The sequence below is a fragment of the Sorex fumeus genome, unplaced genomic scaffold (assembly GCF_029834395.1).
Source record: "Sorex fumeus unplaced genomic scaffold, SorFum_2.1 ptg000072l, whole genome shotgun sequence".
Taxonomy (NCBI): Eukaryota; Metazoa; Chordata; class Mammalia; order Eulipotyphla; family Soricidae; genus Sorex; species Sorex fumeus.
The window spans coordinates 46866793-46889649 of record NW_026606129.1 but is presented as its reverse complement, the minus strand read 5'-3'; the positions used below and the strand labels follow the sequence as shown (position 1 = coordinate 46889649).

Here is a 22857-nt window from a genome sequence, read left to right as displayed (position 1 = left end):
GGGGCCCACAGACCCTCTGCTCTTCTCCCTTCTTCCTTCCAGAATGTAAGCAGCACTTTCCTTCCTTCCTGATGCCCACCCTCCCTCCCTACGGCAAGCAAGTCAATTCTAGAGAAACTAACCAGAAATGAACACAAAAGTTAATTATGCGTATGTTATGTTTTATTGGGAGGGGGATGGTTTTGTTTGCTTATGGCCACACCCAGCTGTTCTCATGACTTACTCCTGCCTAGGAGGGCCTTATGGAGTGCCAGGAACCAAATCTGGTTCAGCTGCATACAAGGCAAGCACTCTGCACCTGCACGCTGTACTATATCTCTGTCCCAGCATGTATACATGTGTATGTGAGTATACAGAACAGAAAGGTATGTCTTTTTTTTTTTTTTTAAATTCTGGAACTGGGAATGTGGCTTAAGTGTTGCAGCACATGGCTTGCGTGAGTAAGGCCTCAGGTTCACTCCATCCAGATCACCCGAAAGGCCCCACAATCCCAAGCACTATCAGGTATAGCCCCTGTGAAAGAAAATTCCATGGCTCCATTATGCCGTTTCCTGGGTACATCTATCCTGGGTCATTTTAGGAACCTACGTGGCTGAACTCAGTCAGCTGACTTTTCGGACCAGAGGTCCTTTCCTCATGCTGACTGTGGCTCACCCAGCATCCTTCCCCTCCTCACACCATCCTCTGTCTTCTGGGCTCTGCCCTGCCTTCCCCTGGAGCAATATCTGAGAGAGGGAAGCAGAAGCAGACCTGGACAGAGAGTGGGGACTCCGGTCCGTTTCCAGGACCTGGACCCGATTCCCCATGGGCCAGCTTCCTGCTTGTCCTTTCTTTCATCCAGAGAGTTACACCCGGACAGGCAACAAGAGACAAAACCTGCAGCTGGCCTGGTTAGCTAAGAATCCTGCCTCCAACAGGATTTTCCCTTTAGGATACGGTTTTCTCCTGAGTGTTATTTAATCCATAGATTTAAAAACCATTCCTTTATACTATTATGTTTCGCGATTTCCCCCTCCCCCTCTTTTCCTTTTTAATTTCCAAGAGCTAAAATAAATCCAATATTGGGGCTCTCTGCTGGGTTATAGAGTTCACAAAGCTTCCAGCTGCGCTCAAACTCCCCCAGGGCGGCTCCATTGGCAGAGGAATGAAATTGTTGTATAACTGTTGCAGGAAAACTTAATTACCATTTGGTTCCTCTGTGGGAACTGCCAAAATGGCACCAGTTCAATGTTTCTGCCTATTAACATTCTGTTAAGTACCATCCATATTTTTAAATAAAGTCAATACAGCCATGGTTGTGCAAAAAAAATAAAAACCAGTCTGGATTTACATAATATTCTTATTCACGTCTATTTTCGTCTTCAGATGAAATGAACATGAAGAGATATTCTTAGCTCACATGTTACCCAAGCTGTCTATGAAGATTAAGTTTGAAAACTCTTGAAGCTTCTTAATATTTCATGTTCTCACCAAAATTTAAAAAGGAAAGAAAAAGGTCATGGGCCAGGGAGAGAGTGCAGGGATTTAAGTGCTTGCTTTGAGTCTCACCAACCCAGGTTGAATCCCCAACAACACAGTTGGTCCCAAGAGTAAGGGTCACTCTGCGCAGCTCTGGGTGTAGTACAACAATACCACTCCTTCTCAAAGAAAAACTTCTGTTCCAGAATATAGACTGTGGCAAGAACTGTTTGCCTGTTGCGGTCTTTCCATCACAGGCCGGATCACTGAGACATTCCTGCGAGTCACGTTTCTAAGAAATGGTTTCTAGAGACCCAGCACAGAATCCACAGTGCTGTAAGATGATTCAACACCCACTATGGGCTGGAGAGATAGTATGGTCAACTACGCATGCAGAGTTGACCTGGCTTTGATTCCCCAGCATCACATTTGGTCCCTGAGCACTGACAGGATAAATTCTAAGTGCAGAGTCAGGAGTAGCCCCTGATCATCACTGGGTCTGGTTCAGAGATGATTCACCACCAGAGAACAATGTGAGGACCAGCAGCAGGATTCCCTAACACAAAAGCTGGTCTCTCGCACCTGGCCTGATGATGTGGAGCCACAAGAGAAGGATTCCCGTGGCAGCCTCCTGCACCTCTTGGTCTCTTCCAATTGTGCAGATCAGACACCATCAGAGTAGGTACCACAAAAGCTTTGTTTGGGGGGCAGTTTTTTGTTTGGGGCCAAACCTGGTGGTGCTCAGGGCTTAATCTTGGTTATGCATTCAGGAATCACCACTGGTGATTGTGATGGCACTCCCTAGGGGACCATACAGGAGTTCCAAGGATCGAATCTGGGAGGGTCATATGCAAGGCAAGTACCCTATCCCCTATACTATCGCTGCAGCCCCACTCCACAAAGCTTTCACTAGGAGAATTCCCAACTCTCAGTTCCATTTCTGAAATTCTTACCTACCCTTTCCTGTCAACACCATGACTTGATTTAATTCTTCCAGAGTGCCACAAAACTGTAACCAGAACTCAGATGTACCAAGTAAACAATTAATTGCTTTTTTTTTTTAAAGATATTATGCTAGGGCCATGGAAACCCTCTCCAATATCTAGGAGTCAACCTTTGTTTAGACAGGGGCACTGTCACCTCAAAGGGAATCAAGGAAAAGGATCAGGCAGAAAACACAAGTAACAAAGCACATTTCTGGCATGCACAAGGCCCTGAGTTTGATCACTGGTACCATATGACCTGAGAGCACCACCAGATATAGATGTGCTGGCCCCAGAGCACTGCCAGGTATAAACCTGGCAGCCCCTGGGCACTGCTTGACCAGAACACAAACCTCCAGAACTACAGTGCCAGGCTAAGCAACATGCAAGAGCAAGTTCCTGGCCCTCTGAGCCCTGGACATGACACTTATTTTTAAAAATCAATTTAAATAGGAAAAGGTCTAGTGGATATAACTTGGATATCCATAAATCAAATTTCCAGAATGCAGAAAAAAAAAACACCTAACATTTCTCCCGGTTTTTCTAGCATTTAGAATACAATGAGAAGCCAAGGGGGTGAGTAAAACAATCCAGAAATTCAGTGGAGGACAGACACCCCCTGTGGACTAAAGGAACACAGGGAGGGAGCTGAGATAACAGTCCAAAGGCTGGGGCCAGACACACAGAACAGCAGGTAAGGTTCCCAGGGCTCGATCGCGGTACCCCATATGGTCCTCTGAGCCCTGCCAGAAATGATGCCTAAGTGCAGAGCCAGGAGTAAGCCCTGAGCAGTGCCGGGTGTGGCCCAAGACCCCCCAAAAAAGTCTAAGGGCTGAGATCAGTTGTAGAGCTGAAACTGATGGGCTTACCCTCAAGGAACCAGGTCAATGGAGACTACTCAGGGGGATGGGAAAGAGATTTTCATTTCTCTGCCTTCTCCTTTCCTCCAATTTTCCCACTCTTGCCAGGCAGGGTTTCTTTCTTTTTTTGTTTTATTTTGTTTTGCTATTGTTTTTGTTTTGTGGGTCACACCCGGTGATGTGGGCCGCAGTGATAGCATAGTGGGTAGGGTATTTGCCTTGCACACGGCTGACCTGGGTTCGATTCCTCTGCCCCTCTCAGAGAGCCCGGCAAGCTACAGAGAGTATCCCGCAGTCACGGCAGAGCCGGGCAAGCTCCCCGTGGCGTATTCGATATGCCAAAAAACAGTAACAACAAGTCTCACAATGGAGACGTTACTGGTGCCTGCTCAAGCAAATTGATGAACAACGGGAGGACAGTACTACAGTGCAGTGCTATCTGGTGATGCACAGGGGCTATTCCTGGCTCTGCACGGAGGAATTACTCTTGCAAAGCCAAGCAGGGGAATGGTCTGCAAGGGCCTGCGCAGGAACGCTGCTAGCAGGACTGCCAAGCCCCCTGGCACCTGGCCCGTCAGACTGGAGCAGGCCAGGAGGCCTGGCACAGAGGCTCAGCCACATAGTGGGGGCGGGCACACCGGAGCACAGATCCTCCTCCCTTAGGGCGGAGTGGGCAGGTTGGTGCACAAGCAGAGCAGGAAAAGAAGCTGCATGTGCCCATGGGAGAGAGCAAAGCACAAGAGATGCCGCAGAGATGGGGCTCTGCAGGGAGGGAAGCTAGAAGGTGCCAGGGAGCGTGCCCCACAAGGACTCAGTGGGGGAGTTGGCAGGGAACGGGTGGGCAGCCTCATCTGGTGGGGTACACTTTGTTTTTTTAAATGGAGGGACTATGAAGTGTGATGTAGGGGCTGGAGCAATAGCACAGCAGGTAGGGGCGTTTGCCTTGCATGCGGCCGACCCGGGTTCAATTCCCCGCATCCCATATGGTCCCCCGAGCACTGCCTGGAGTAATTTCTGAGTGCATGAGCCAGGAGTAACCCCTGTGCAATGCCGGCTGTGACCCCCCCCCCAAAAAAAGGGGGGACTATGAAATGTGATGTAGAATGTTAAAAAACAAAACTTTTTAAAGACGGTGAAAAATAAATTTTTCTAATATATATATATATATATATTTTTTTTTTTTTTTTAAGATACCATTCTTCTAAGACCGGAAGTATGATCAAGGAAAGACTCTGATGTGGATCAGAGAGATAGGGCAGAGGGAAAGGTACTTCCCTTGCACACAGCCAACCTGGGTTCGTTTAGAGGCAACTGCTTATGATCCCCCAGATACTGAGCCAGAAGTAAGCCATGAGCATCATGGGGTGTGGCCCCCCAAAAAGCAAAACAAAACAAAACAGGCCGAAATTGCAAAGCCAAAGGAGCAGATCCTCTGCCTTAACTAGAGAGAGAAGCAGCACAAGGGTTATTATGGGTCCCTGCCAACGCCCGGCTGTCTCTCCCTTTTAGCATTTAAACGAAACTTTGCATTTTAAGCTGATTCTGCTTCTGAGAGCAACCATGATGACTGCTCTCAAAAAATGACTATTTCGGGGCTGGAGTGATAGCACAGCAGGTAGAGCATTTGCCTTGCACACGGCCGACCTGAGTTCGATCCCTGGCGTCCCATATGGTCCCCCAAGCACCACCAAGAGTAATTCCTGAGTGCAGAGCCAGGAATAACCCCTGAGCATCGCTGGGTATAACCCAAAAATGAAAAAAAAAAAAAGACTATTTCACAGCCGGAGCAATACTGTGGGTAGGTGCTGACACGATCCAGATCCCTAGCACCTCAAAGGGTTCCCTGAGCACAGAAGCCAGTAGTCAGCCCTGAGCATCTCCAGGTGTGCCTCCCCACAAAAAAAAAAAAAAAAAAAAAAAAAAAAAAAACCCACAAAACCAAACCCAAAAAGTGACTATTTTGGTAGAAGATCCGTGGTTTCTCTGGCATAAATCCAATACTTTTTATTTCCAAGAAACGCCACGCTGAATTCTATTTGGCGAATACATCAGACTGAAAACATCCAAATGTCAATACCAGGGCCCAGAGCTGGACGCCTCCCCTGGGAATGGAGGAATGGGCAGACAGCTCGCCCACCACGTTCCATCCCAGACACTGGTCCAGCAACTCACTCCCCACTTCAGATGATATCAGGGAGGATAAGCCCTGGAAATCGACTCTCAGCTGAGAGATGCTGCAGAGATTTGGACATTTGAAAACTAAATACCACGCGAGGCACTCTCTGGGCACTTCATAAACACTTGTTGACTGAGTCGCATGCTGAAAATTGATGAAACATCTATTACTGTTCACCTGCTAAGCTCTTCCCTCGCTTTGTGATATTTATGAGTAATTATACTAGGATCTGCAGCTGCCAGACAACAAGAATCTCCATTTCCTTCCTCCTCTGCAGGGAATAGCAAAAAAGCCCCAGTAGAAAGCTCTGCTTGGGCAGTGCCCGTGGCTTTTAGCCTGAGGCTGCAGGTGAGTGTGTGCCCAATGCGGGGAGGGGGAACGGGCCGGCTCGTGCCTACATCACAGTGCTCCTGGCCTAGAAGCTGCCCAGGAGGCCAGCTAAGGTGAGGCTGGGTCGCTTTGTTTTCCAGCCATCTGTGAGTCTAATGGAAGAAAACAACCAAATTAACATCTAGTGCTCAGCTTTCAGTACGTCATCAGGCACTGGGCGCATTTAAGAAGAAGTGCAGGGGCAGGGCAGCCTTTTCTGAGCCCTGAAAGAAAAGAATTTCATCCTGCTTAAGCATCTAAATTTCGATCGGTCTCCATATTGTTGCTTTGAATGGGTCTCACTGCAGCACCGTATCAACTTTTTCTCTTTTTTTTCTTTTTTGGTTTTTTGGGTCAAACCTGGCAATGTTCAGGGGTTACTCCTGGCTCTACACTCAGAAATTACTCCTGGCAGTACTCGGGGGACCATATGAGATGCCAGGGATTGGTCTCGGGTCAGCCATCTGCAAGGTAAATGCCCTCCCCACTCCGGCCCATCTGCATCATCTTTAACGGGGTTTCCCACCGAGCCGTTCCCGGTCCTCAAATCTGGGAAGAGGGTAGGGCAGCTATCAACAGGACCCTTAAGTCAAGCTCCCATTCATGATCAATTCATCACTCGCAGCCACCCACTTCTGCACCTCATGTAAAGTCCACATCTAACCTGTGTGGGCCCACGGTCTGGGCAGCTATGTATGATGTTAAACCTTCCCCAGACAATTTCAGGAACACCCCCATGAACTATGTGATCACATCCTAATGACTTGCACTCCAGCTCTCTCTCTCTCTCTCTCTCTCTCTCTCTCTCTCTCTCTCTCTCTCTCTCCACCTTAGTACGTGCTCTCTGAATGAACCACAGTAAGAACAATCTTGAATTTCCCGAGTCACCATGCTCACTGATTCTCAAACCCAAATTGCTATCTGTGGTTTAGCCAGGCTCCTGAAAGTTCTAGACAAATGAGAGTAGGGGAGAGCTACACTGCATTTAACCAACAAGAAATCAACAATCCAGACTGATCAAAAATCTAGAGGGAGGCAATAGAAAAAAGATAAAACAGCCAGCCCCAGAGGAATTTGGCAAATAATGTGAGCAAGCCAGTCAGAGAGGAAGCTTAAAGAAACACAAAAACATCTCAGCCTTACTAAAACATGAACAAGGAAAATGCAAGTTTAAAACATGATAAGAAAAAAATAAATAAATAAATAAACAAGAAAAAATATATAATAAGATATAAATTCCTATGTTCCAAATTAGCAAAGTATGAAAGAGACTAACATTAGTAAGTGCTGTCAAGGATGGAGGGCTTCTGAATGACATTCGGAGCCTGGGCAATAGTTTAGTGGGCAGAGCATTTGCCTTGCTTGCAGCCAACCCAGGTTCCATCCCTGGCATCCCATATGATCCCCCAAGCACTGCCAGAGTAATTCCTGAGTGCAAAGACAGGAGTAATACCTGAGCATCACCAGGTGTGACCCAAAAAGCCAAAAAAAAAAAAGAAATATAAGAAAAAGAAAGAAAGAAAGAAAGAAAGAAAGAAAGAAAGAAAGAAAGAAAGAAAGAAAGGCCATTTATCCATGGCAGGAAATTTTGCTAGTGGCAGCAATGTTGAGGGTAAACCAGGGCTCTGACCCAACAATGCCCCCTCTTCCACAGCTGACAAGTCAGGTACCAGGATCTCCACTGGGGCAAAATTTCAAAACAACCAAAAACTCAATCCACGAGAAAATGAATAATTAAATAATATCCTAAACATTATACAGCAATTACAATGGATGAACTAACTCGTACAAATAGAAGAAATCTTAATAAGATTGATTGGAAAAACATGCAGAATAGTAGCACTGTAGCACTGTCTTCCCGTTGTTCATCGATTTGCTCGAGTGGGCCCAGTAACGTCTCCATTGTGAGACTTATTGTTACTGTGTTTGGCATATCGAATAGGTCACAGGTAGCTTGTCACGCTTTGCTGTGTGGGCAAGATACTCTCCGTAGCTTGCTGGGCTCTCCGAGAGGGGCGGAGGAATCGAACCCAAGTCAGCCGGGTCGGCTGCTTGCAAGGCAACCGCCCTACCCGCTGTGCTATCACTTCAGAATTAAGACATCTTTTAAAGGAGATCTTTAAAAAACATTTAAAGTTGGAAATATACACGACCACACTCCTGTCTCCTTAAACCATCTGCAGAGTGAAAGCGTGAACATGTGACTTTGGGTTTGGGGTCACTTTGAACAGGATTGGAAGGAACCTGACTATGGAGAGAAACATTGAGCCTCTAATTTGGATGTATCAGAGGGTGGGGCAGTAATGTCTTTCCCTAAGCAGTGCTCATGGGCACTCCCAGCGGCCCTCAGCTGGGGTGCATGGGCCTGCCCAAGCTGTCCATTCAGTAATCAGACCTCAGTGCTGGAAACTCCAGGACCCAGCAGAGCTCCTGGACCACGAGGGTCTCCCCCAGTGGTGCTTCGGGTGTCAAGATCAAACTAACAGCCTTGAGGATGTACTCCAGTTTTTCACCTGGGGGCAAGGGGGACACACTTTTGCCAGATTTTGATGCTATAATCTAACTTAAGTATGGGTTATAAAATTAATTCCGAGGAACTTTGAGGGTACCCCAAAAAATGACAGCCTTTCATCTGAAACAGAGTAACTGAAGAACAGGGAGGCCTAGGACCTGCTGGGCACACAAAATCAGACACCATAAACCAAATCACCAGTGGTGGCTCCAGGCACCCGTCACAGGACAGACAGTGGAGACTGCGGGCGGTGATTTACAGAGCCTCTCAGACGCCAATCTATGCAGCATGCAGAAGAGGGATCCGCTGATTAAACGATAATGACTTGCCAGAGTAAATCAGACCAGGATAAAGAATAATCACAGCTCCCCGTTGGTGGGGATTATTATGAGCCAGACACATATCCTATCTCGTTCAACCCACTCGACCACCCTGTGACAATTAACTGTTGTTATTCTGAATTTAAAGAATGTAAGGGTGAGGAGGAACCAGAGACATTGTATAATGTGTGTGGGGAGGGGCAGGGGGAGTCACAACCTGTGTGTGTGTGTGTGTGTGTGTGTGTGTGTGTGTGTCTGTCTGTCTGTCTGTATGTATGTATGTGTTGGGGGGTGTCACTGAGCTAGGAAGTAACACACGGGGTTCAACCCTGGGTTCTCCAGTTCCTGGGTCGTGGTTTCCATCACTGTAGAAGATTCCATTTTGTCTCTCAGGCCTAAGCTGCCTAGAAGGGACCCACCATCTGCCTTGTCATCATCTGTAACAATGAATCCCATCCAAAAAAATTAGAGTCCCTACTTACACCCTCTGAACCCTCTACATGCTCATGGGTGGCCAGCAGGCTTCCCTGTGCCCAGTTATAACTGTACCGTTTGGCTGTAAAAGCTTAAGCTTCAGCAATTTGTCTGCACTCACTCACTCCCCAGAATAAGGCGGCATACATAAAAAAAAAAAAAGACAAACCTTGAGTTCTGAAAAGTAAAGAATTACACTTTGGGCCAAGAGCCAATTCATTCTGCACCGCCTCTTTCTAATAAACATAGCAGAAATGATGGAAAGCAATGTCTCAGGGAAAATAACAGCTGACATAAGGCAGGGAGAAAAACACCTTCGCCGCCGTCTTCCAGTTGAACGCAAATCACTGTATGAGAGGAGAAAGTTCTTAACTCTTCAAGGAACAAAGAGGCTTCACTCCCTATTTAGGAATACTGCTTGCTGCTAATGTCAGTTCAGCATAAATTTTCAAAACAATTGTGACAACAGGCGCATTAATCTTTCTAAAAGAAAATCCTTACAAAGATGTGAGAGGTGCAGATAGCAGCTGTACAAGCCCTGACAGGTTCATAATTGCCACAGCCAGTGGGAGTGCCAGTAAAAGTTGAACAATTGGCTCTCGGGAGCAAAATGTCCCGATTTGTAGGGTTTGCTGATTTCCACGGTAAACACACCCACCGTGGTGAATTTCAAGTTTCTATGGTAACCAATAAAGAGGAAGATGGGCAGAGAAAGGCAGCGAGGACCCTAGGAGCAGGGCAGAGTGGGCAGTGCGCTGCAGACCCATCTCTATGGTGGGCTGCGTATCACATGCTGAGTGCACTCAGTGCTTCATCATCATCAACTTGAGTCCTTACCGTGGGCCGGAGGGCAGGTTCTATGCTATCTATTTACTTTTAATATTTAGAGGAGAGAAGAAACTGGGCCACATCCACCAGTGTTTAAGGCTTATACGCCTGGCTCCGTGCCTAGGGATCTCTCCTGGTGGTTCCTGAGGGATCCTGAGTGGCTCAACCTGGATCAAACTGAGTCCGCTGCATCAAAGGCAAACAAGCACCAAACCCACTGAACTATCTCTCTGGCCCCTGGGCAGGTACTATTTTATAACCATTTTACAGAGGAGAGAAACTAGATCCAAGAGAGGTTGGGTAACTTAGTCAAACATCATACTGCTAGTAAGTATTAAGAGCCAGCATTTGAATCCTAGCTCTGTGTTCAGCGGACCTTGTTCTCAGTCCTCTTTAATCCTGCCTCTCTCTCTCTCTAAAGAGTGTGCTATGGTAATTTCAATTCATATGGGTGATGTTTTACTACAAAGTGAGGAGCAAGCTCTGAAGAGATGGTTACCCCCCCCCCCCCCCGCCCCACACACACTTTTACTTTTCCCTTTTAAATCAAATGAAAGGAGAAAACTCTGGGGATTCCCAGCTCCTACTCACAGCAATGGTTACTCGCACAGAAGTTTCACTCCTCTATACAATGATTCTGTGTTTCAGCTGCAGCAGACCATGGCTTCCTTTCAGAAGGGGTTATCTGTTATCTGCACTGACAGCTACATGCAGCCCCACCCTTACCTCATCTCTAGCCCAGGACAACACCCAACTCAAAACCTAGATGTTTGCTGCTATGCTGTTCTCCAGGTCATATAAGTAACCATTAAGATGTCCGTGTTGGGGCCAGAAAGATAGTACAGTGGGTAGGGTGTTTGCCTTACATGTAGCTGACCTAGGTTTGAACCCTAGCACTTCGTATGGTTCCCTGACCCCCACCAGGAGTGATCCCTGAAGACAGAACCAAGAGTAAGCCCTGAGTACCACTAAGTGTGAGACTTCCCCTATCCTCAAAAAAAAAAAAGTTCATGGTTATCGTTAGAGCAGGTCCCATCTAGCTACAAGACATGCTGAATGGGACTGGAGCAATAGTACAGTAGGTAGGGTGTTTGCCTTGCATGCGGTCAACCCGGGTTCGATTCCCGGCACCCCATATGGTCCTCTGAGCACCACCAGGAGTAATTCCTGAGTGCAAAGGAGTAACCCCTGTGCATTGCCGGGTGTGACCCAAAAAGGAAAAAAAAAGGCGTGCTGAACATCTAGCCCTTTTTCTCGAAGCCTCCTGTGGCATGGCAAAGGACTACCCACAGACATTTTCCCTTACCTGCATGCCTCGCATCTTCTGGAAGCGGGCGATGGTGTCGCTGATGGTATACACCCGCACGTGGCCCATGTGCAGCTTACCAGATGGGTAGGGGAACATGGAAAGCACGTAAAACTTGGGTTTTGATCTCTAGGAAAGAATGACAGAGTATTTGTTAAGCACTTACTGAGAAACCCTGCATGAATATATTATTTTGGCTCTTTCCTCAAGGTGATAATAGAACATTTTGGGGGGAGCTTATTAAGAAAAGTTCCCATAAGGGAAATTTTCAAAATGTCAAAAACTCAAAATTCAAAGCGCTGGTTTAAGTTACAGAATGTGCTAAATAAAACTCAACTAGCTCAAAGGGCTCACTGTATACATATGTATATTTTTGAATTCTCTATTTTCTCTTTGAAGAGCACTTTTATCTCTGTTTTTCAATGACACTCTGACACAGAGATGCACAAAATTCAAGGATGTCATCCTGGAAGCACACACACATGCACAACTAAGGTGGAGTCCCTGCTGAAAAGCAGCGCCGACTGCCCCGCCGGAACCCCACCTTTCTGCATTGGGTTGGGAGCTTCTCTTTCAACAGAGAAAGGTGGCAATGTTGAAATGAGAAGGTGGGAAGTCATCTCAGCCACCAGGGAGGATGTTATTTATTTGCGGGGTGATCTTTGGGCACTGTCAGACCAGGTTATGGGACTCTCTGATTTCCAGAGGTAAGATCCCTCCTGAGAAACACCACAGGAAAACGTGTATGCATCTGCAGACCATCAGGTGGGGAGCCCTCATGAGACACTGGGTTTGTGCTGAGTTCCCTATAAAATGGAAACAGTTGTCATTTGTCCTGCCCAGGAAGGGACGGGCTCCAGAGCAAAGGTGGTAGCACCGAGTTGACTCTTTATTGGGAACCTCTTATGCAAATATGAGAACAGTGTTTTGGCCCCTTCTTTCTCCTTCCTTTGTCCCACACCCACAGCAGTTTAAAAATTGCTGAGTAACAGGCAGGGCGCTTGCCTTGCTGCAGACAACCTCAGTTCAATCAGTTCAATCCCTGGCACTGTGTATGGTCTCCGGGACTTTATTAGGAGTGATCCCCTTAGCACAGAGCCAGAAGTAAGCCCTGAGCATCCCGGTGTGACCCAAAATTAAACAAACAAAAAAAGGGACTAGAGCAATAGTACAGTGGGGAGGGCATTTGCCTTGCATGAGGCTGTCCCAGGTTCAATTCCCGGCATCCTATATGGTCCCACTGAGCACCACCAGGAGTGATTCCTGAATGCAGAACCAGGAGTAACCACTGAGCATTGCCAGCTGTGACCCAAAAAGTAAAAAAAAAAAAAGAATGAAATAAATGTTTGTTGTCTTTGTGTTCTGAGAACCTGATAACTGGACATTTTTCTCCAGAAAGCTTTGAAAATCCTGGGCTGGGGAGCTCCTCAAGTGGTCAAGTACATCCTCAGCCTGCGTCCCAGGCCTGCTGGGAGAGGCCCTGACACCCCAACCCAGGATGGCCACGTGGTCCCTATAAAAATCTAACTTCACACCACCTGTCCCAGGGACAGGAGTTTTCCTCCCACCCAAAAGAGGTTCTGAGGATGGAGGCATGAGGTCCCTGCTCTGTGTGGTACTAAAAACCAGACCCTGAGATACTGTCCTTATTTTACTTGTTGCTGCCCTTTATTTTTCTTTCTGTCCTTACTCCCTTCTGAGAGTGCTACTCGAGATCTTTAAGGCCTTGCTTCCCCAACGGTAATGAAGACAATCATGAAACAGAATACCCATAACTCTTGTTTGTGTGTGTGTGTGTGTGTGTGGGCGGGAGGGGAGGGGGTATAACGACTGTTTTTTTTGTTGTTTTTTTTTTTGTTGTTTTTTCAGAAAAGTATTTGCAAGACCAATAGTTGGCAGAGCCAGCTGTTATCAGGGCAGTAGAAAAAAAAAAAAAGAAATCAGATTCTTTCCAAATTTCATTTGACCCCTTGTTTTAAACTTCCTTCAGCAAAGAAGGTAAACAAGCCTTTATCAGAGTTGCTAAGGTGTGGCTACATAAATGAGAGTGGGGCCTTTCTCTGTGCTGCCTCTAGAAACCAGCAATCACGTGCAAAGGAAAGCTAGGCAAAGAAACTGGGGAAAGGCAATAAAATAAGAGGGTTCAGGGATGCGGCTTAGTGGGGGAACATTGGCCTCTTTTGTGAAGCCCTGGGCTCGACATGCACATGCATGCACACATGTGCACGCACACACACACACATGCACGCACACACACACACCCACACCACACCACACCACACACACCACAGATCCATACACACACCAGACCACACATACAAATACATACACACCACACCACACACCACATCACACATACACACACCACACACCACACCACACACACATACACACACATATCCATACCACATACCACCCCCCCACACACACACATACATGCACATACACACACCACCACCACCCCTACCACACACACACACAGAGTGTAGACAACTGTCAGTGAAAAAGAACATTTAAACTGGTGAATACGCACAGTGAAAACTCATTCTGAGATGCTGTCCTGGAAACTGTGATCACTTCCTAGGTAGTGGGAACACACAAGGCTGATCGCATGCTTAGGTGGAAACTGAGGTAGGTTCCCCAGTTCTTAGGGAACCTCAGAAGCAGAAGACAAATCCGGGAGTCAATGGGCTCCTGTACTTTCTGATTTTTTTTTCTTTTTGGGCCACACCCAGCAATGCTTAAGGATTACTCCTGGCTCTGCACTCTGAAATTACTCCTAGCAGTTCTGGAGGAACCATATGGGATGCTGGGAATCAAACCCAGGTCAGCTGCGTACAAGACAAATGCTTTACCCTATGTACTATTGCTCCAGCCCCCCACTTTCTGACCTGTAGGAAAGTGATGGCATAGAAAATCCTCTCAACTTACAAACACACCTCTCAGAAGAGGTCCCAAGCCTCATTCTTGTCTTGGGTGTGTATCTGAAAGCCACAGTGCCCTAGAACCAAATTTACTCATCCCTGCAGAGGATAAGGCAACTGCCTTAGTTGGGGATTTTTAGGGACATAGGAAAAGAGCTGGAATGAAGTTCTTTCCAAAAAAACAATAAAACCCTTGATTTAATCTACTGCCTAACTTTCCACTTGAACATTTTCACAATGTACCTATTTTTCATTATAATCACCTTGTTTTTATTATAATGATTTATTAATTTTATATTATGTTTATTTAACAATCTATCTTACCCCAAACACTTTCTACTTAGAGCTTCTTTACAGGCTTCTCCTTTTTATATGTCTCTCCAACAAAGATTAAAAAGAAAAATCAACTGATTCATTATATACCAGCTAAGCCAAAAAAACAAGTTTATAGGAGAAAAGTACTGTGTGCACAAGTCTTTAATATTCGTACCTATTTCTGTTTATTGCATAAAAGATATTCAGCTTACTGCCTGCCCCTGCCTTTTGCTTTACTGGAATCAAGTCATTTTCTCCTGTGACAATAAAATGAATTCTCTCCTCTGGGGGTGGAAAGAAGAGAAGAAATAATGGGAGTTTATGTTATAATTGAGCAGGAATCTGATTGAAAGGGAAATTTTCATAATTATGTGAAAGTGTAAGATCTCAAGCCTTGAAAAGAAATTAAGACGGCAAGTGATGGGTAAAGAATGGTTTTTTTAAATAAGTGGGCCCCATTTTTTTGTCAGTTTCTGACGTCAGAAAAGAGAACTTCTGCCTCATTACAAATCATGTTCTGAAGCTGGAGTCGTTTTTTGTTGGCCACTTCTGGCAAGAGGGGGCCTACAGGGCTCCAGGTGTGGTCATATTCATACTGTGGACATAAGTCGAGGGCAGGGGACTGTGAGGAGGGGCAGTTGATGCCATGGATGGCATCAAGAGTCATGGATGAAACCACAGGCTGCCCTGGGGCCTGAACCCTGGTTCTGCTGCATACAGCCACCGGGCCTCAGCACTTGCTCTAGTCCTCAGTTTTCTTAACCCCCAGTGAGGATAAGAAGCCTCATCTTCAAGGCTGTTTCAGGATGAAATGAGTTGATAAATGAAAAGATGATACCTATTAAGACTCATAAATGGAGGGAAAGCTCATTAAGCAAAAGCTCTTTTTATAATGATGATAATGATGATGAGGTCCTGACATTCAACTCTGAGACACTCACTTGAGTGAATTCCAAATGTGTCTAGTACCCGTGTAAGGATGATGAGAAAGGCTTCCAATTCATCTGCATTTTAGGTCTGCAGAGATAGCACAGCAGGTAGGGTACTGGCCTTGCATGCAGCAGACCCCGGTTGGATCCCTGGCACTCCATATGGGTCCCTGAGCACTGCCAGGAGTAATTGCTGAGTGCAAAGTCAGGAGTAACCCTGAGCACTGCCCAGTATGGTGCAAAAACAAAAAGAAAAAAGGAAAAAGAAAAAAAAATCTGCATCTAGACTTATTCTTGATTTCTGACAAAGACACAGCATACATCGACTACCTGTCTCTTTCATCTTATATGTATATAACACCTGAGTTTCTTAAAATGTGATGAACTACATTCTCATATCTGACTTCCAAAACAACTCAAAGATAAACAATGCAAAGAAACTGAGAATCAAAGAGAATAAGGGATGAGCCCATACTTGGACTCTTCATCAAGTGTTTACTTGACTTTACCCTTCCCTGAGTCCAACCCTGATGGAAGGGGATCATGCAAAATATCCCTAACTTATTCAAAATACCTCTTGTCCCACTTATTGAAACATAGTTATGGTTCCATTAATTTTCCTTACTAGGTTCCATATCAAGCAGTACCAGGGGCCTAAGGACACAGTTCCCAATGAGGAGATGCCCAACAGTGTGGACCTAAGAATCATTCTGTTCTCTGGAAAGAAGAAAAAAAAAAACTTAAAAAGGCTGGAGTGATAGTATAGTGGGGAGGACACTTGCTTTGCATGGGCCACCCAGGGTTGGATCCCTTGCACCACAAATCATCCTCCGAGCACACCAGGATTGATTTCTAAGCATAACCAGTTATGGACAAAAAACTAAAGCCAAAATCAAATCAAATCAAACAAAAACATATGCCTAAGAACATCACAAAATCTCTTAAGTTCCAACTTTAAGAGGTTGGGAGATCATTCTATTATAATCTATACTAAAGGAAGAGGGAGAAAATTAATTTTACACTTGTCATTCAGAATTAAACCACTCCTTAAGATTTGCTTTCAAAATACTCTTAGGGGCTGGAGAGACAGCCCAGGGTTTAAGGTAATTGCGATAGCACAGCAGGTAGGGCATTTGCCTTGCAGGCGGCCGACCCAGGTTTGATTCCTCCACCCTCTTGGAGGACCTGGCAAGCTACTGAGAGTATCCCGCCCCACGGCAGAGCCTGGCAAGCTCCTTGTGGCATATTCGATATGCCAAAAACAGTAACAAGTCTCTCAATGGAGACTGGTTACTGGTGCCCGCTCAAGCAAATCAATGAACAACAGGAGGACAGTGCAGTGCTACAGTGCCTTGCACATAGGTGATCACATTCAATCCTGGGAACCATACAGTAGCCTGAGAATTTCCAGGAGTGACCTCTGGGTACTGCCAGGTATGGCTCCCCCCAAACCCAAAAATAAACAAACCAGCAAACAAAAACCCAAAATCCATTTAGTCACATGCTTGGGTCAGGTGGACATGAGATTTATTTATTTATTTATTTATTTATTTATTTTCGCCTCCAAATGAGGTCAAAGTTAAGCTTGCATTGTACAGGCATTGTATAAAAAGGTGCTTTGTACTTTTTTATCATTTCATTTGTCATCTATTCCATCAATATCTGAGTTCATTTATGACCAATGCCCCAAGCTATGCTTCAGTCAAACACAAGCAGCTCCTTGCTACAGTGGAAGAGGCATCTGGTACGAGAATCTGAAGACGCAGAAAGCCGAGTCCGGTGAGGTGCTACCTCCGGCAGCTCCACTGATTCAGCTGTTTGCTTTCCGCCTCTTCTCTTGTATTAAGCAGAGGTTCTCTATTATTTTCCCGGAAACCATTACAAAAGGATAGTCAGAATTAACAAATAAACTATCTCATTGTGCTTTGCTCTGATCCAGACTCAGCATTTCGTGTAACAAATCACGTATCTATTTATGCTTTTGACCACAGCTGGGAAATAAAGCTCACTGCATTCAGTACAGATTCCCCACCAGCATGGTCTTCCAGAGGAGTCAGGCTCCGTCTGAGGATTTCACAGAAACTGGCTACAGCCCAGCATGTAAAATCACTGACTGACGCACGTGGGCCAGAAGCCCAGGGCCCACTCTCCAGACGGATGTTATGGTCAAGCCATGACACCCCCTCCCCAGTCAAAGAACACCCAATTGAAAAGATGTGTGCACAGGGACCAGGAGCAAAAGCCCCAGTGAGAAAATGTGCACTGTTGCAACCCACAGCAAGCACAATGAAAGAGTGTGATATCCATGAGTCCATGTACAGATCTTTCAACTGACAGGAGTGTGTCCGCCCCAGGAGTGCAACCCAAAAGGGGCAAGTAGCACCACCAAGCGCACGTGGCACCTGCTGTAACTGCAACATCAACAGAAGGGAAGGACTCCCCGGGCAGTACAAGCCCAGAGCCTGCACCCTGAGCCCACTCCTCCACCCCCAAGGAATACTCACATCAACCTCTGATATCCTGGAGGCTTGGTCCTTGATTTGTTGGTGCCACCATTTCTCCACATCCTTTCTTGTCTGCAGCGTATACTCATTCGTCCACTTTCCAGTGGCACTGTAAATACCTCTGCTACAGCTCGGAATCCCTCGCTTTCCCCAGTGGATGACCTCTGACCAGCTTCTCTGCTGTCCTTTCAGGAGAGAGGCCCCAAGCCCCAGTCTCTGCCAAGCAGGAGCCATCCTTGGAAAGTGGGGAGCCTGAGACAGGGCAGAAAGCACTGATGAAATTCCGGAAGCCCTCTCCTTAGTATCTGCTTCCACTCAGCCCGGCCCTGCCTTCCCTGTCCACTTCCAGCCTTCCCTGTGCTATCTGGATAGCTTCCTTCCCTGCAAAGAATCAAGTTTGAGTTAAAGCAAACTTTAAAATAGAACATATAAAAGTAATTGGGGCAGCCCTCAAAGACCAAAGACGCAAAAACTTTGAAGGAAAAAGGCAAAGTGTCAATCCCAGAGTGAGTATTATTATTAGCATTTGGGGGGTGTGTGTGTGTGTGTGTGTGTGTGTGTGTGTGTGTGTGTGATGAGCTTTAAAAAATTTAAAAAAAAAAAACAACCTAGAAGACTAAAGCAGGAAATGGCCACATTTCTGCTTATTCCATTTGTCCTTCATCATAGCATGTGTAGATTGACATGAAGTTCATGCACTATTCTAGGAACTGGAGACACAGCAGTGAACAAAACCAACAACCTCCTCTCCTGCTTGTACTTATTAGGAGAGAAAGGCATGTAAGAAACTTACTAGCAAATACACATGATATGTAATAGTGGTGAGTGCTATGGTTTTCTGGAATACAGGCAACAGGATGGGCCCTACCAGAAGACCCTGGTACAATTCAAAATGTAGTGGAAAAGCTTCGTTAGTTTCCTCCAAGGTGAATTCTGAAAATGACCCCATGGGAAAAGCTTCACACTTCATCACTGTTGAAAGGCTGAAGTGATAGTTCATCAAATATTTACATTTTATAACTAAATAGTCTTAACTTTCTTCTTTCTTGTCTATTTAAGAAGCAATTGAGAAGAAACAGATGAAAACTGATCTTTCAAAACCAAGGAAGAAATAAAGAAAAACCTGACACTCTAAGCTGGTTTCATTCCTTGATTCTTCCAAAATGTTTCCTAGGCTTTGGCCTATTTTCACAAATGGGTCGTGAAAGAGGGTTCAGTGTAGGCTTATGATATGACCTAACAAATGAACACTCACATAAAACAGCATCCCAGAGTTATTTTTGTTTGTTGGGAGGCCTTATCAGGTGGTGCTCAGGGTTCATACCTGGCTCAATGCTCAGGGGACCATAGATGGAAACTGGGGCTCCCGCAGGCAAAGCAGAGGCACCAACCCTTGGAGCTGTCTTCCTGACTCAGTATTTTCTTTAAAACCTTGATCTGCCAAAGTTCTAGATATAACAGTTCTCACCATAGTTAATTTCTTTATGACTTCTTTGGGGGTAGAATCAGAAAAATATTTTTCTTATAAAAAGAAATAGCATTCCTTGGCTTGGGATATATTAAAGTGTATAGATGTACCCATAGAAACAAGTATACAAAATTGGTTCATGAGTAATTCCATCCCACCAGCCAAGTATATAGATATGTTGTACAATTAGAGCAATGGCTTTCATTTCTATTTAACAGCATTAGGCTCAGAATGGTAAATTTTAGGATGCTCCTGGCATTTCTCTCCAAGATTACATTCCCCTGCCCTGCCACAGAGGCAGGGTGGGATGGTAGGATGGGGGTTTGCGGGTGGGAGGGATACTGGGATCGGTGGTGGTGGAGAATGGGCACTGGTGGAGGGATGGGTACTCGATCATTGTATAACTGAAACCCAAGCACAAAAATTTGTAAGTCTACAAAAAAAAATAAATAAAAATGTACAGAAATGTCAAAAAGATTCAACAAGGTCATAGCTAAATAGGAGCTGAGAAAAATAGAATGAAACTAATTTCCTCCCTCATTACCAGACCTAAAACCACTTATCGCTGAATAAAAATACTATAGAATTTAAAAAAATATTGCATTCTCTACGAGAAAATGTTTGCCAAAACTGAAACCACAGGATTTTTCTACTTTAAAGAGCTCACATAAGAGAATATAAAAATTCTTGATTTTTATAAATGGGAAATGGGGTCAAAAGATACACATTCCCAGTTATAAATAATATGTAACTCACAAGCACACAATGTAGAGAAGGGTGACTATAGTTAACACCCTTAACTATAGTAAAGGTACTAAGAGACATAGTTGAAAGGTACTAAGAGAGCAGAGCTTGAAAGTTCTTATAGTGAGGCCCAAGAAAAGTCCAAATGGGCTGAGTGCATGCTTGGCATACACAGAAGGCAGCAGTTTGATTCTTGGTACCAGATGGTTCCCTAAATACCATCATGAGAAACCCTGGAAGACGAAGCTAGAAGTAGTCCCCAAGTCCCAAAACAAAGGAACAACAACAACAAAAATTCCCATCACAACAGAAAAACTTGTGCAAATGGATGGTAACAGATGCTAAACTAGGCATCTTGTGGTGATCATTTCTGATATATACAAATACTGAATCACTGTGGTGTATATTTGAAGTTAATATAGTTCATGGCATTATACCTTAATTAAAAAATTCTAAGTTGATAAAAATAAACTGGGCAAAAGAAAAAAGTAAAGAGTAAATGCAAATAGTTGGCAAATATATGAAAAAAAACCTCAAGGTTTTAATTTTGTTCTTTTTGTTTTTCTAGGACCATGGTGCTCACCCCCAGTGAACCGTGGGGGCTGAGTCGTACCCTGTGGTGCTGGGGACTGAATTTGGGACTCCAGCATGCAAAGTATGCACTTCAGCCCTTTGAACTATCTTCCCAACCAAAAAGCTCAACTCAGAGCTAAGCTTAAAAACATAAATTAAGACAATGAAATATTTTGCTAATCAGATTGGCAAAGCATATTAAATAATAAGACTGAATTTTTATATATTGCCACTGTGCACTGTAACTTGATTCTACCTATTTGAGTAGCAATCCTGTAACAGGGTAAAGGTTAAGAAAGAAAAAAATCACTTATTTTATAATCGGGCATCTCCAAGATTCAGAGGCGCCCAAAGTGTACTGGGCTGTGCTTTAATCCAGAACTTTCCAGAGCTCAGGTCTGTTTCCCTCCTTCACTTCCAGATGCTACTCTGCACCATTCCATGACTGTTCCACTGATGGGCATAGGCTACTCTAGGTAAAACTCTAGAGTCATTTTATTAGAGGTTTCCCTCTGTAGGGAGAAAGAAAAAGGTGTGGCTCACATCTTACATTTAAGACCAATTTTTCAGGGGCCGGGAGAAATAGTACAGCGGGCTGGATGCTTGCCTTGCACTCAAGTCAACTGGTGATCGGTGTTCAATCCCTGCCACTATGTGGTCCAGGGCTCAGTCAGGTGTGATCCCTCAGCGCAGGGCCAGGAATAACACGAGTAATACCTGAACAACTTTAATGTGTGCGACCCGCGGGGGGCGGAGAGGGGGGGGAGTCCACGCTTTCTTCTTCAGCACGGTTGAAATCTTAACCTCTTTCGCCACATACTTCCAAGGCATCAATCAACCCCCACTACTCCACTTCTCTTTAGAGTCAGTTCTGCTCTCTACCTCACTTGGGGCTGAAGGATCCGTTTTTGAGAATGGCAGTATTTGCCGAGGGAGGAGGAGTGGGTTTGAAAGGACCCCACATGACAATCACACGTGTACAGAAAAAGCTAGAAGGGGAGGCAGACAAGGAAACAATGCATTCAAGGGCATTTGTGTGCGCCCCAAAGAATGCACTTAAGAGTGTAGCTGAGAAAATTCATCTCAAAGAAACCAAGTTTTGTGGACAGCCTCCCCCGCCCCCCCGCCCCAACCTCCCCCGTCCCCGCCCCAAAATCTTTCTTGGCTTTGCAATTATAAATTCCCCGTGTGCCCCAGGCACACTGTTTGCTGTCATGACCTTCAACTTCCTCTAAAACGAGGGGGCGGGTCCTAACGAACTCTGAGGATTCGGGGGTCTCTTACAGACTGCGCAGTGGCCTGAGGGCCGCAGAGATGCGCCGGGTGACTCTGAACTGAGCCCAAAACCGGGCCAGGGACGCAAAGGCCCAGGAGTGGGAGGAGGGGAACGCGAAGAATACAAAACTCTGCGTTCACGTGCAGGTTTCTGGGAAAGGGTCCAGACCTACTACCCGGCCCGTGGCTCCAAGTCTGCGATCCGAGACTTTCCTCACTGTGCAAACTGCCTGCACTTTCCCTGAATTCCTGATCCTCGCCAAGTTGGATCCATCCGATCTGTGGCAGAGGAATTGGAGTCTCGTCCCTCGTCCCGAGCCAGAACTTGGTTTACCTGCACACAGGCTCTCTAGCCTCTGATGCCTCGGCTCCCACCTTAAGTGAACGCGGCACGGTCAGGCACCATGGGCGCCGCCATGTTGTTTGAACAACAACTTTATTGAGAGCTGCCGCCGAAGACAAGGGCAGGCTGCAACGGCGGCGCCGCTGGAGGCGGAGCGCTGCCGCTGGAGGCGGAGCGCCGCCGGCTCCCAACGTCCCGCGGCATCTGTGGACTTTTCTGTGGCAGCCAGGTCCTTGCACTTCGGATCCTGTCCCCTTGCAGTCCCCCATTCCCGCCCTAAGCCTAACATATTCAGCTAACGCGTGGCACCAGCAAAATTCTTGACACTGGGAGGTCAAATTGTTACAATTGTAACAAACATGGAAGGACCATTCATTCAGTGTCCCCTCCCACCCCCAACTAAAATAGGTGTTAGCACATTTTCATGGTGTTTCGCTAATAAAAATTTAAGGAAAAAAATATTTTGTAGGGAGAGGGGACTAAAAGGGGATCTCTA

General features: G+C 45.7%; 1 protein-coding gene across 1 annotated transcript in view; it reads right to left on the bottom strand.

Moving 5' to 3' along the window:
* LARS2 (leucyl-tRNA synthetase 2, mitochondrial) overlaps positions 1-22473 on the bottom strand; it is a 150168-nt gene extending 127695 nt beyond the window's left edge. The window contains exons 1-3 of the mRNA XM_056129230.1: positions 22353-22473; positions 17959-18210; positions 11287-11415 (exon numbers count right to left, since the gene is read on the bottom strand). Of these exons, the coding sequence (XP_055985205.1) occupies positions 11287-11415; positions 17959-18192 (363 nt within the window). The 5' untranslated portion in view covers positions 18193-18210; positions 22353-22473. The remainder of the gene's footprint in view (positions 1-11286; positions 11416-17958; positions 18211-22352) is intronic.
* Positions 22474-22857: the final 384 nt, after the last annotated feature.